Below are 13,422 nucleotides of genomic sequence, written 5' to 3'. Positions count from 1 at the left end.
GAGATGCTAATGCTGTATGTCACTTTCATTGGCAGGATTTCCAGGTAGAGAGGAAACACTTGTTTTTCCTGTACTCAGAGGCGATGACATTATCTGTGCCTGATGTGAATTATGCAAATGTGTTCTCAGGAGATGCTGACTGTTGTTGTACTGCTGTCTGTTTCAGATAGGAGTAGAACTTCACCAAGTCCATAGAGACGGCCCACAAACTGCATGTGTACAGGATGACACTGGGAAATTAGAAAATTCTTGCTGTGACTAGTTTCTCCAAGTCCCCCCCCTCTCCCACTGCATCAGCTATGCTACCAAAAGAACACAACAGGTAACATTTAAATCCTTCTCTTAAAAACAGTTCACTCTCAAAACAGTTGTACTATTAAAATATTTTTGTCCATGCCGATCCACCCAAGTAGCATGTCTTCGCCATCACAGTTTATACCCTTCATGACTAAAGTAATGTCTGGTATCCTTGTATTGTAAATAGGACAGTCTCCTTACACTCATAAGAGGTTTAATCACCAGCACTGGAGAGCACACTAAAGACAGGGCACTACAGGCTACTTTATAATTAACTTGGAATAATTCATGCTCAAGAACATATTTTAGTATATTTGATATCACCTTTCTAAAAGAGAATGTTTAAGAACCAAAGGCAAACCCATTTGCAGTATACGTATACCAATGTCTTAAGAGAACTCAGTTAACCATCACATAGCTGCAATTTTTCAATATTGGTTTGTAAGCTATCTGTTTCCTGACAAAAGATTGTGTTTTCATCAATGATTCCACAAGCACGGAAGAAAGGGACTGGTCTCTCTTTTGTTATGTTACTGTTGTTGAACCCCTGGGCTTATCATTAAGGCCAGCTGGTTTTGTTGGTGGAATTCCCTCACTGTTTTTAATTAAGTTGTCCCCTTAAGGACACTTCTACAAACACGGACCTCTAAGTGTAAAGCTAATCTCAGGAAACATGCCTTGAGACAAGCTTTCATGCATGGAATAGTTTGGACTGGTTTGGGGTTGCAAAACCACCTTTCTGGTTTAAGACCACAAATCACTTTTGAAACGGAGATCTATCTAGTATCTAAGATGGTTTGGGCTTCTAGCTTAAACAGAGAGAGAGAGAGAGAGAGAGATGTATAAAAGAGAGGTCTGGACATGAATGAAATCAGTGTCCAATGTAGACGAAAGTGTGAACATGTATAATTCAATGAACTTGCGTAAACCTTGTGGCGTATGTTTATCAAGACCCCATCAAGCAAGTTAGCTCAATTTAGGGGATTTGGAGGTGGGGTGTCGGGCAGGCCCAGGATTGCAATATCACCGTTAATTCCACACTACAATTTAACCACCCCTCACCCCTTAACCCACACATGCATGCGTGCGTGTGCACACACACACACACACACACACACACACACACACACACACATACACGCACATACACGCGCACACACACACAAACTGGAACAGTCTGTGAAAAGCCCTCAGATAGAAATGCTTTCCCTGCAGTACACTGGCCCGATTCATTCGTCTTTAATCCGCTAAGCAGTTTCTGCCTAATTTGGGTTTGGGGCTTTGAGCGTGTCTGTTTTAGCTGGATTGGAGGACCTGCATCAGAGAACAATTTATGTATCCTAACAATTCTATATCTGCATAATTCAAGTAACAAAATAACAGGTATAAACTTTAATCAAAACTTGTAACTGTGAGCACCATCTGACTAGTACACTCCCGTCATAATAACTATGCAACCCTAGGCTCACTCTGATGAACACCTGCCTAACTGGTAAGACACATTTGCGTGAGACTTACCTGTGAGAGACTTACTTCTGTTGTCATTGTGGATGCATTTCCTGAAAGTTTTTTCTTCCTCATACCAAGTCATTATAACTAGTAATACATTAAGAGGAGACCTGTTACAAAAAAAAAAAAAAACATATTGAGCACAGATATACTAGATGTATCAGATTCCAGGCAGTGGTAGAGAACCACCTAGGATGTGGTCAGTGCTTGGTTAACCCAAAGCTGGGTGTTCATTTGAATGGACCCCCTGACCTTGGAATGCCTTCTGCATGTGACTATATAGGTTCCAGACTCAACAAAAATGTCCCTAATTAGCACCATATTTCTTGAATGTTCAATATTTAACCCAATTTACAGTCAATAAAAAGGCACATCACTGAAAATTTCCAAGAACACAGCTGATGTTTAACCATGACAATGGAAAACAACAACTGCTCAAAGCTCAGACACGGAGGCAGCAGAAACATGTCCAGGGTTCAAAAGAATGACTCTTGGCTGGACCCAGCCCAGGGCTGCAGAGGGCCACTTGAAACACGCTGTCCTCTGGACGCGTGATCAATTTGAACTCTTCAATAATTCAAGATCTTCCCCCTCGTGAGATGGCACTTGCAGATGTCTCGTGTTTATGTAAGGTTGCAGCAGAGTGACTTTAAGGCACAGTCAGCCGTCTACCCTGTGTCTGTTGTCTTTGAAAACAGTTCAATGGTCCAAATAATTGATTATAAATACATTTTCTCAGACATATTTAGGCGTCCGATTTCTAGCAAGTCAGGAGTCAGGAGTCAGCAGTTAGGACATGTATAATCATGCATACTCAGTGGTATTGCAGTGATGCAATCGACCTATGTGTTCTGTGGGTAACTATATGATCCAGGATGGTTCTTTTTGACTGATCAAAATGTAACCATGTTCCCTGCAACAAATCCAATTTGCTGACCCTGTCATGGTTCAGTGACTCTCGAGGCGCAGAAGGATTAAAAATTTACAAATACTGCAGTCCGCCAACAGCTTCTGCACACTCAGATGGTTAAGCGGTTCAGCAACAGTTGTAATAAGTTCAAAAGAGATAGAATACTAGCCAGAAGTGATTAAATTATAACAACCATGCTTCATGGTTGACAGAAACATTGCATCATTTAGTACACTTCTGTTGTTTTCAGGTTGACGTCTTGAAAGAATATGTAATGTCCCTTGAGAACTCACTCACTGATTTCTTTCGTTTTTTAAATGAGAGAATAAAGTGTTCCATGTTGGCTATATTGGTTGCATGTAGGTAACAGAGCATTGTTATGATTACAGTGAAGGCAAGGCAGCCAAAACTATTCAATATGAAAAGAATGTGAACCACGAAGCCACCACCAAGAAAGAGAGGGAAGTTCAATATGTGGACCCACCAGATGGAGGCTGGGGTTGGATGGTGGTTCTACACTGTTTTCTGGTATGTTCTTTCCAAAGCTAAAATTTTCAATGCTAGTAAAGGCACAGCCCAATCCAGGCAAACTTGCAGTTTCTGGATAAGGTTTCAGTGCTAATCCTGTTTTCTTGTCGGAATGTCAAACAGGTGAATGTTCTGGTCATGGGAACTCTAAAGAGCTTTGGCATCTTTTTTGTGGCGTTCCAAGATGAGTTTGGAGGCTCGGCTGAAAGCATCAGCTGGATTGGCTCCATTATGTCAAGCCTCAGGCTATCTGGAGGTTAGTCATCTTGCCTAGTGTTATACCTCGCACATCTTACCAAGGTTATGTTCTAAATGAGCACCGCTGAATCTGTCTTTCAGGTCCGATTGCCTCTGTGGCATGTGCCAAGCTGGGAAACCGTGCAACCTCCATCATGGGAGCAGTTTTTGTTACTGTAGGCTTCCTTATAAGCATATTTGCTACAAATGTTGCCTTCTTATACGTCAGCATGGGTCTGATTGTGGGTAAGTTCATATTTCCCAACTTGAAATGGTATAGCACAACAAAATGTAACTGAGCATGTCTGAATCTGTATTTAAAAAAATAAATATTCATTTTCCATGTAGGTATAGGTTTTGCTTTCCTGTACCAAGCCAGCTCTGTTGTCACGGCAACATACTTCCGGAAGAGGCTGGCCACTGCGTATTCCATTGGCCGCTCAGGGATGGGCTTGACTTTCGCTCTAGCTCCTTTCACACAGCTTCTTCTGGACCACTATGCCTGGCAAGGTGAATATTACATCACCTGTACATTCTGATATAATGCTGGTATCCAACAAAGACAAATAGTTTCTCGGAACTAACTAGAGTACAGACATATCGGGGATCTGAAATTAGATTGGGGATCTGAAATATTCAAAAGGATTTTATTTAACTTGTTAATTGCTGAATCAGTTCCAAGATGTCCCTGGTTTCTCTACAGGCAAAGCACTGAGCTTCTAATCAAAGCCTCTGAATTACAATAAAAAAAGATTCTTCTCTTGTCCTCAAATATGCAACTAAGATATAATGATATACCGTGGTGCTAAAAAGTTTGTGAGCCCCTTAGACATCTTCAAAAATATGACCTAAAATGTGATCTTCATCTTCATCTTCATCTGATAGAGAAGAAGCCATGTAGAGATGGAGGAGATGCCGTGTACAGGAGCACATTACAGTCATAAAAGAAAAAAATAATTGGGAGAACCTCAATCATGGCTTTCGTAGCTTATAAAAATGACTTGCTATCTCATTATTACAAGAAGATGTAAATATAACCAGAAAATATTTCAGTAATACAAGATGATACACAATGGACAGGAATTGACAGATTCTGCAACCAGACCAGCTATGAGTTTGTTCTGGTTGCAGAAAGGTAGCCTCTAGCTTGTGGTTAAGTTCGGTACTTAAAGCTGGGTTAGCTGCTCTGACAGGATAGGACAAGAATGTTCTTTCTGCCTGAGCCAAAAATGCTGTGCGGTGTTCACTTACCAATTAAAAAAATACCACTTTCATTACTTATTAATAAAAAAAGGATTAAATCAGTTTGCACCATTGCCTTTGTCCTATCAAGTATTGTGTTGTATTGTTGGGACTAGGACTGTATTAACTGATGTTTTACTGATAAACATTCTGACCACATCATCAGAACCCCTTACACAGACAACAACCACCAAGTTTAGAAACGTATTTTATTTATCAACCAAATTATTCAACATTAAATTACCTTTGTGTGAAAAAAGTATGTGAACCCCCTTTTTTACCCAATAAGTGGTGTGAACCCAATGACTTCAAACAAACATTTCTGGCAAGTATTGATCAGTGCAGAATTTATATTTTAATGATTGCTGTTTTGGTCCTTAGGCAGCAAACCACTCCAAACCACAATGTTATCACCTTGTGTCAACGTTTGGGATGGGGTTCTTTCGTAGTTAGTTTTAGTTTTTTGTCAAGCACAGTGCTTCTGTGACCAAAAGGATTTTGACTCATCTGTCCACAAACAGGGAAGTGGCTTCCTACTGTGGCAGGGTATCTGTCCATGAGTTGAAGACACAAAAAGGATGGGTCTTTTTTTTAAAGACAACTCACAAAAACATAAGTTGGTCTGGCAAAGAATGGTTACTGCGCGGTAAAAATGGCCAAGTTACAGTCTGGACTTCATGAAAGAAATCTCACTTACATCACAGAGCTGAAGCTGAAGCCAAAATCCCCCCCAACTGTTGGGAGTGGGACTGATCTACAGCTACCAGACATTTTAGTTTGAAAGGTGTTAAGTTGTTTGAAGGAGGTGTTCAGAATTTCACATATGTTTTGGTGAGATCATTTGCTTTTGTTTTTCTTATAACAAAGAAACAATTTTGTTCCGTAACTGTCCACAGGTAGGCTCTTTGGTATATTCTTCATATTAAGAACCATGTTGTTCACATGTCTTCTTGCACAGGAGCTCTGTTGATCTTGGGGGGTCTTATGCTGAACCTGGTGGCCTCAGGGATGCTTCTGAGACCAATCAATGTGAGGCCCTCCATCTCATCGCCTCCTTCCTCGCCCTCAATCCAAAAAGGCCAGTGTGCCATTTTAAATGGACAAGAAAAGGAACCACTTAAGAACGGCGTGAATGGGTCGTCACCCTTGGCCAATGGGATAGCCAAAGCAGACTCTTCTCCGTCCCCAACATGGGACACAGAGATAGTAGCCCAGGGGCGTAAAACTCTGACCGATGTGGAAGTTTCACAGCCAGTCCATAATGGAGTGAATGGGCTAGAAGGTGATGGCTGCAAGACAGGGGATGCTCCTTTGGAGCGTAACGGAGGCTTTGCTGGGGCAGATTCTTCTTTGCAGGAGAAAGCCTCCAATGAAAGCTCACCCAAAAAAACGGCCCAAAAAGCTTTGGACTTTTCCCTCCTGAAGAACCCTTTCTTCTGCATTTACACCTGGTCTCTGGTCTTCAGTCAGCTAGCTTACTTCATCCCCTATTTCCACCTGTCAGCACGAGCTAGGAATCTTGGCATTGAACCCATGGATGCATCTTTCATCATCTCCTTAGCAGGTGAGTTTTTCCATTTTTGTTGCACTTGTTGCAGCCATTAACTTTCTTAAATATAAATGCCTTTTCCCCTAGAGCATCACTTGAGCAACAAATCAACCATTTAATGTGCTTATTTCAAGGATTATCAGCTCGTGAGGCTAGTCCCGGTAGTGTTTAATTTGAAGATTACCAGCCTATGAAGCATGTGCAGTTTTCAGAGTGTCAAGTGCACGTAAATGAAGGAAACAGTGTAAGGTGCTTTTCCAAAAGTTGTAAATTTGGGACAAGTGTGTGTGTGTGTGTGTGTGTGTGTGTGTGTGTGTGTGTGTGTGTGTGTGTGTGTGTGAGACAGAGTGAGTTCAAGTGGTTGAATTTGAGAGTTGATTTGGTCCAGTGCAAACATGGTCCTAGCCTTAACAAAAAAGAGGAATATTTCATTTAACAATTAAGGTCCATTATTTTCTATTGTAGCTGAAAATACCATAGCATGCATTTGACTGAGCTTTCTGAGGGTGATGCAAAAAGTCCTCAGTCAACTTTTGTGCATTAATTATTTGTGAGCTGCTCAGAATCTGCAGTCTTATGTAATGAATGTTCTTACATAAAAGCTGAACTTTAGCCCACTGGCCAAGGCAGTTGGGTTCAGAAGTATCCCATTGATGAAACCGCATCATATGAAAACAAGAAAAAAAACAAGTAGACACTGCACAACATGCATGCAGTCTATTTCGCCGGAGGAGAATAAGATGTTTCATGGAGGGAGGGGTTAAATGTGATCTAGGTGAGGCTCATAAAGCAGTGCACAGTGATGAATGTTGTGCTACCTAGACAGGCAGCATTCTCCTGTCAGTCTGCGCATAAATTCTGGGAAATGTGTTAATCCTTCCCAGAAAGAGTGCTTGGAGAAGGATAATGGATAGTACTAACATTTTCTATCGACGAAGACTCACAATGTATACTGCAGTTACGCAGTTACCCTTACAGGCATGGATTACTTTCTCATGTCATGTCAATATGCTGTCTAAATCCATCCAACCCCAACTCATTTCTAGTCCCCCCCCCCCCCCCCCCCAAAAAAAACCCAAATTCCAAAGGTTCTTTTCAGTTGAAACAAGGAGACTGGCCCCCATAGTCTAGGGGCTCCACAAATGGGTTCCCGTGACAGGCCAGTGTTGGTGAGCCAGGGAGTCGCTAAGCAACGGCTTACAGAGTAGAGTCGCTGCTGTGGTGACAGGAGGACTTCCCAATTTTGCACAAGTTTGAAGTGGCTGATATTGTGCCGAGACTCACTGAGGCAGCAAGGCCACACAAAGAAGAGGCCAGGCAAGCCAAACGCTCGTATTTTAATGAGTGGGCCGGAAAATTGGACATGTACTTTATAGTGTGACAGCATTGTTTTGAGCTGATGCAAGAGACATTACATGTTCTTTCAAACTTTTGTGCCTTCAGTCAGAGATATCTTTCGAGATGAAATTAAAGGAAGCTTGAGGATACTGGTTATTCTCTGTGTGACTGCAGAGAGAGCTTCATGCTACAGAACGTCGAAGAGCCTGGCTTTCAAAAGCTGACTAGCTTTCTGTAGAGAGACTCCCCAAGACACATTATGTAGCGCACAACGGGACCAGCTGCAAACGTCGACTAACCTGCTGAGATTAAAACACACAAACAAGCTCCCAGTGTCTCTGTGCTCCAGAGGGAACGCACCAGGAGATACCCTCTGGTCGTCTGCAGAGGATACATAAACAATCGACAGCTGTTTCACTTCATTCAGCACCACCACTAAGCATCCTGTGGGACATACTTCTGAAGGGGCGTCACATCGGAGGACACACTCGGCTCAATTTCTCTGCAGATTGCATTCAATTAGAAAATAAAAAGTACACTGCAGTTTTGCGTCAACAATTGTTTACCAAACAACTCTGCCTCAGCTGTTGGTTGTTAGCACCAGCTCACACAGAAAAAGGTGATTAGAAACACATTCCTCTCGTGTCACTGCAGGCCCACTGCACACTCAAGACATTGGGGAAAAAATGCCTCATCACCAACATTCTCCGTAATGCGGCAGCAGCCGAAACGGGACCCATTGATCGGTCCTCGTTTGGGAGCTGTTTATTTTATTGATCTGCTGGATAGTGCTGCCTGCAGCTTTTTCCTGAAATGATCAATATCCAACTTCTTTCCATACAAGTGGACTGCAGTTATATAGAATTACCATATCCTCTGCCACATCCACAAGAGACAGCAGAGCAGAAACAGACAAGGTTTGCATTACAAGGGCATGCTAAAACAATGCAGCTCCCTCAACCTGTCCAAGTAGCCCTCATATAATTTTAAGTAAGAAAGACATTTTCAAATTCTTGAAATTTGGACTATTTCAATATTGTCAAACTGTGTGTTAGGAAAAGAGACTGGGATGACCCTACCCTGGCACTGACTGGCGCAAAAAATATTGTGCTTCTATGTCCAGTAGCCTCGTATGTCCAATTGTGTAAAAAATGGGCTACTTGTATCACAGTCAGTCAGAAGGTTTAAAGCTATAACTACACACTTACTTTAGGCAAGGTTAAGCTCAGGGTATGTGAAGGCTTCCGATGCCATAATATGGAGTCTTTAAGGTATTAGGGGAACATTACATTATGCATAGTTTTACCCTGACCTGTTCAGGTAATCACCAGTCAGATCGCCTCATCTGAAACCCTAGAGAGTACCACCACTTTAAGTCAGATTAACCAAGATGTCTACTGATGCTAGATGGAGCTTTTGCCTTCCTTCCACATTTGTAATATCTCTACTCCATGTCTCTATGTATGCATGTTTTAAGTATTGGGAACCAAGAAAAAAAAACCCGTGTCATCCAATTTCTCTTGGTTTGAGATTTTTTTAAAAGAAAATGTTAACTACAGAGGACACAGGTCTATGGGTTGGTTATCAGGAGGTTACTGGTATTTAATGTTCACCACTAAAGTGAGACAACATAATTAGCAAGACAAGACCTTAAAACATGATGACTTTTCAAATGTGTGTTCTTTCTCCAGGGATCACAGAGACAATGGCTCAGCTGGGATCAGGCTGGTTGGCAGACCGGAACTTTTTCCATAAGTACCATTACCACAAAGCCTACCTGATCCTCTGTGGTGTGGTCAACCTGCTCTCTCCGCTGGCCACGACCTACTTCCACCTCACAGTGTATGCAGTCTTCTTCGCCGTCTTCTGCGGAGGCTATATGGCCCTACTGCTGCCTGTCCTGGTGAGGGCTAATCCATGTTAACTATGCTTAGAGAATGTGAACACCAGGAAACAAGCACTGCTGGATGATATACTTACATACATCACATCACATCACACTCATTGCTCTGCCTCAGTTTAAACAGAACAGAATTGATTTATTACTCAATGTCACAGTGACAATACAGTTCACAAGAATGCCAGTTTAGGTTTTCTACCTGCTTATGGCTTTAAGCGCCAGGGAGCTTAAAGCTTGAGGAAAGGTTTTGGAAGGTGTTATTTAGTTATACTGAAGTAAATAAATTATCTAATTTATTTTGTAGAAGCTGTAACTGTCTTGAACTTTTTTGGTTAAATATACTGTATGTGTTAAGTATATGTCTGCCATCTGTCGGGATGTTTAGCATTAAAAGGCTGCATTGTCAGACAGCTGCAGGAAAAGTGAAGTGTTGTTGTCTGCATTACTGTCAGACCTGTGTTAGACTGTTAGACTGAATAACATGGTCTGCCGTTTCTTCATTTCTTTCTCATCTGCAATTAGACCTATTCTTCCAGACACGTCATAACAACAGAAGCACTTTTATCTCACTGAAACCACTCCAACAAAAGTGAAAGAAGACAATACAGAACAGGAAATACAGAAGCTAGTAGTCATATATTTAAAACAACAGCATGCAGCATTTGGCCACTTTTGAGATATATTTTATAGGCTTAATGGCTTTTAGGTATATTAGCTTGCTAGATCCTGTTTTAATTGATTGAGGGTCTTCTTCATTCAAAAGACCATACACATGACGGCATGCATTGCACCTCACAAACTATTCTGTACAGCTGAGTAGGCCCCAAGGGCCTAACAACCAGGCCCAGCCTTAAGCACCAGCCCAAGTGCTCAGGAAAACTTCAGTTTTAACCCCAAAACAAAGTGGGACACATCAAAGAAACACCATAATGACCTTGCATCATATCGGGCACTTTCTTCAATGGCAATAACACCCTTCAATTTCAGTCAACCTCCGGAGTGAAGCTGCTGGTTGACTCTGTCTCTTCTTTCCATTTGCAGGTAGATCTGGTGGGATCTGAGAAGGTCAACAACTCGATGGGCTTTTCTATGTTTTTCGTGGGGCTCGGATGCCTTACAGGCCCTCCGCTTGCAGGTATGCGTGGTTTTGTTTCCAGCATTCCAGTATGTTTGGCAAGAGGCCATTAGTCATATGAAAGGGTGACGAAATGCATGCAGGTGAGAGGCTCTTGTGGAGCACACGTGCTTGGAGGGTGGGGCTGGCTATACTGTGTTGTTGAAGATAAGTTGGAGATAAGCAATGTGCTGTGTTGGTTTTTGTGCGGAAATTTAGGTCAGGGTGGAGTTTAGTGTCCATGTAGATTGACATTATCTCTGCCAGAATCAGACTTTCTCAGAGCTTCCCCCAAGAGACTTTGTTTTTAAATGTCATGGCCTCTTGCTTAACTGCCTGATTGACATTACACTACTAAACCACTGATGATTGAGACCGCTGTCAGTATTTTCAAAGGACGGAGTACTTCCTCAAGTTTACCCTGTGTAGGTTGAGCCTATCTGAGGTTTGGAAGTGACAAATAAAGGGAGCGAGCGTTATGTGTGAGAAACATGGAATGTGACAAACACTTTTGTCTCTTTTGTAGATGTATCTTACTTGTTTTTCCAAGTCTTCAGGATGTGCAGTGAGGGACACATTAACACAGAGCCTGAGAGTGGCACGATTCTCCAAAACTCTACTCTCCACGTTCTCATTTGTGAAGGGGGGCCTCTTAGGGTGGGGTTGTTATTGAACCTGGTGTCACAGTACCCAGATGGGCTAACGTGAACCAGACTTGCCTGAGAGGTCAAGACATGATTAGGGAGTCAACTAAGGAGGGAGTCGGGGTCCAGAAATAGTGTGGTGTTCTGTTTGCCTGACCCTCTGGGAGCTTTGAGTTCACTGTGACCCCAATGTCTTGAATTATGGTGGATACAGCCACCCAACTGGTTTAAAGGCTCCCAAAGCATGAAAGTAATATAATCATTTGTTTTCATGAAAGCATTATGCTTTTAAAAGATTTTCCAAGCTTTCCAAAGTTATGCTCAAAATGTCCAATTTTAAACCGCCTTGCAAAATACAGTACACAATAGAAGTGAGTTCACCACTGTGCAATGTCACTTATATGTCAGTTGATTCCTAAATGTGAAATGTCAAACATGCTGGACCCCATCTGAGCCGAACAGCTCTTTGGCACAAAACTGTGCAAGATTAGAATTTTCTAAAGAACATGAAAAGAAGCCTGATGAATGTTGAGAGCACATTCTTTGGTCAGTCCAGCATGTTTGCGGTGAACCTGGCCAGGTCTATCACAGTGAACCATAGAGGTGGGAGTGTAATGGTATGGGGCTTCATGAGTGCAAAAGGTGATGGGGAGATGACGTCTTTGGTTGGCACCATGAATGCCTTTGGATATACCAGAATACTCTCTGGCAAGAAGAGACTTCCAGTCTCCAGAAACTTGGCAGAAGAGGGATATTCCAGCATGGTAACAATCCAAAGCACACTGCCAAAATCACGCAGAGCTTCTAGAGAAGACACCTCTAGGGTATTTTAAAGAGGACGGTAGAGCAACAGAACTGCTCCAGCAGAGCAACTGAAGAATCTCCCCAGACATACTGGTGTAACTCTAGTATCCTCCATGCTGGGGAGGATTGAGTCTGTTATAAACGAAGGTGGACATGCAAAGTATAACAAATATGAGAAAATAAAACATTTTAATCTCAATAAGTTCCTACTGTGGGGCTTTTTTTATTTAATATAGAAAATCTAGCTGTTTTTAATTTTACGTAAGAGCAAATACCTTTACTGTTCAACTAACAAGTAATGCAATTACTGTAAGATGATCAAATTTAGAATCATTTGACATTTAAGTGATATTGCACAGGGTTGTACTCACTTCTGTTGTATACTGTATTTCACTGACTAATTTAACCATTTACAATTCTATATTTCAAATCTATTCATAAAAACAATGTAAGTGAGTTTCATGGCCCCTCAAACCTCTGAAAGTTCCTCTGGTAACATGTTTTTATGGTTGAAGGAATTTATTTACAAACCTATCCTTAGAAAGTAGACCAAACTTTCAGTTACTCTTGGCCATAAAATGCACCATTTGTGAATGCCTACTGACTGATCTACCACCTCTCAGGTTTCCTGTATGACTACACCCAGACCTATGACTGCTCTTTCTACCTGGCGGGCGTGTGCTACCTGCTGTCCTCCGTGTCACTCTTCCTGGAGCCCCTGGCACGGAGATGGCAAGAAAGGAGGACAGACAAAGACAAAGACACGAGGACGGAGCCCGGAGGGAAAGTCAATGGCTGTTTTTGCCCAGAGCCCCTCAGGAATGGTGTTGTCTAACAGATGGGGGGGTGGTACAGTAAGGAACCTCTCCTGTTCACCAACCTGAACTTCAAGATGGTCCAAAAGTGGAGCGAATACCACTGGCTTCAGTAAAGGTCCTTGGAAGAGGCAAATAACTGAATGCAATAAGTCTGACCAACACACGTTCAGTGCTTGAAGATGTAAAGGAAACTGCCTGTAGTTCAGAGATGCAAATGCTTAGTCCTGTTTTGTAACTTTGTGATATGCCAAATAGACATTTATATTATGACATATTATTTTTCCACCCCTGGTTCCACTGACATCAACTCCTTCGATGAAAAGACTTGCCTTATTCACTCTTGATTGTATTTTCGATTTTGCATTGCATAGCTATTAATGGAAAGGCATATCAGATGCACCATGTAATACACTCAGTAGATGCTTTTATATCTGTTATTTGTCCTGTGTACCTATAGACACAAACACACACTTTTTTTGCCAAATGTAGGTCTATGCAACAGCCTTTAATAATATGGTGCAGTAGGAAGATA

At 41.9% G+C, this 13,422-nt stretch overlaps 1 protein-coding gene across 1 annotated transcript; it reads left to right on the top strand.

Moving 5' to 3' along the window:
* Positions 1-299: 299 nt before the first annotated feature.
* slc16a4 (solute carrier family 16 member 4) lies at positions 300-12,907 on the top strand (the record flags this gene model as incomplete). Its single annotated transcript, XM_080860839.1, has 9 exons — positions 300-322; positions 3,106-3,244; positions 3,368-3,500; positions 3,584-3,727; positions 3,830-3,991; positions 5,682-6,287; positions 9,302-9,513; positions 10,552-10,645; positions 12,696-12,907. The coding sequence occupies 9 exons, from the start codon at positions 300-302 to the stop codon at positions 12,905-12,907; spliced, it is 1,725 nt and encodes a 574-aa protein (XP_080716965.1).
* Between the last annotated feature and the right edge of the window lie 515 nt (positions 12,908-13,422).

Source organism: Sprattus sprattus (genome assembly GCF_963457725.1).
Source record: "Sprattus sprattus genome assembly, chromosome: 2".
In the NCBI taxonomy this organism is placed as follows: domain Eukaryota; kingdom Metazoa; phylum Chordata; class Actinopteri; order Clupeiformes; family Clupeidae; genus Sprattus; species Sprattus sprattus.
Note: the sequence above shows the minus strand (reverse complement) of the source record. Positions and strands in the feature narration are given on the sequence as shown.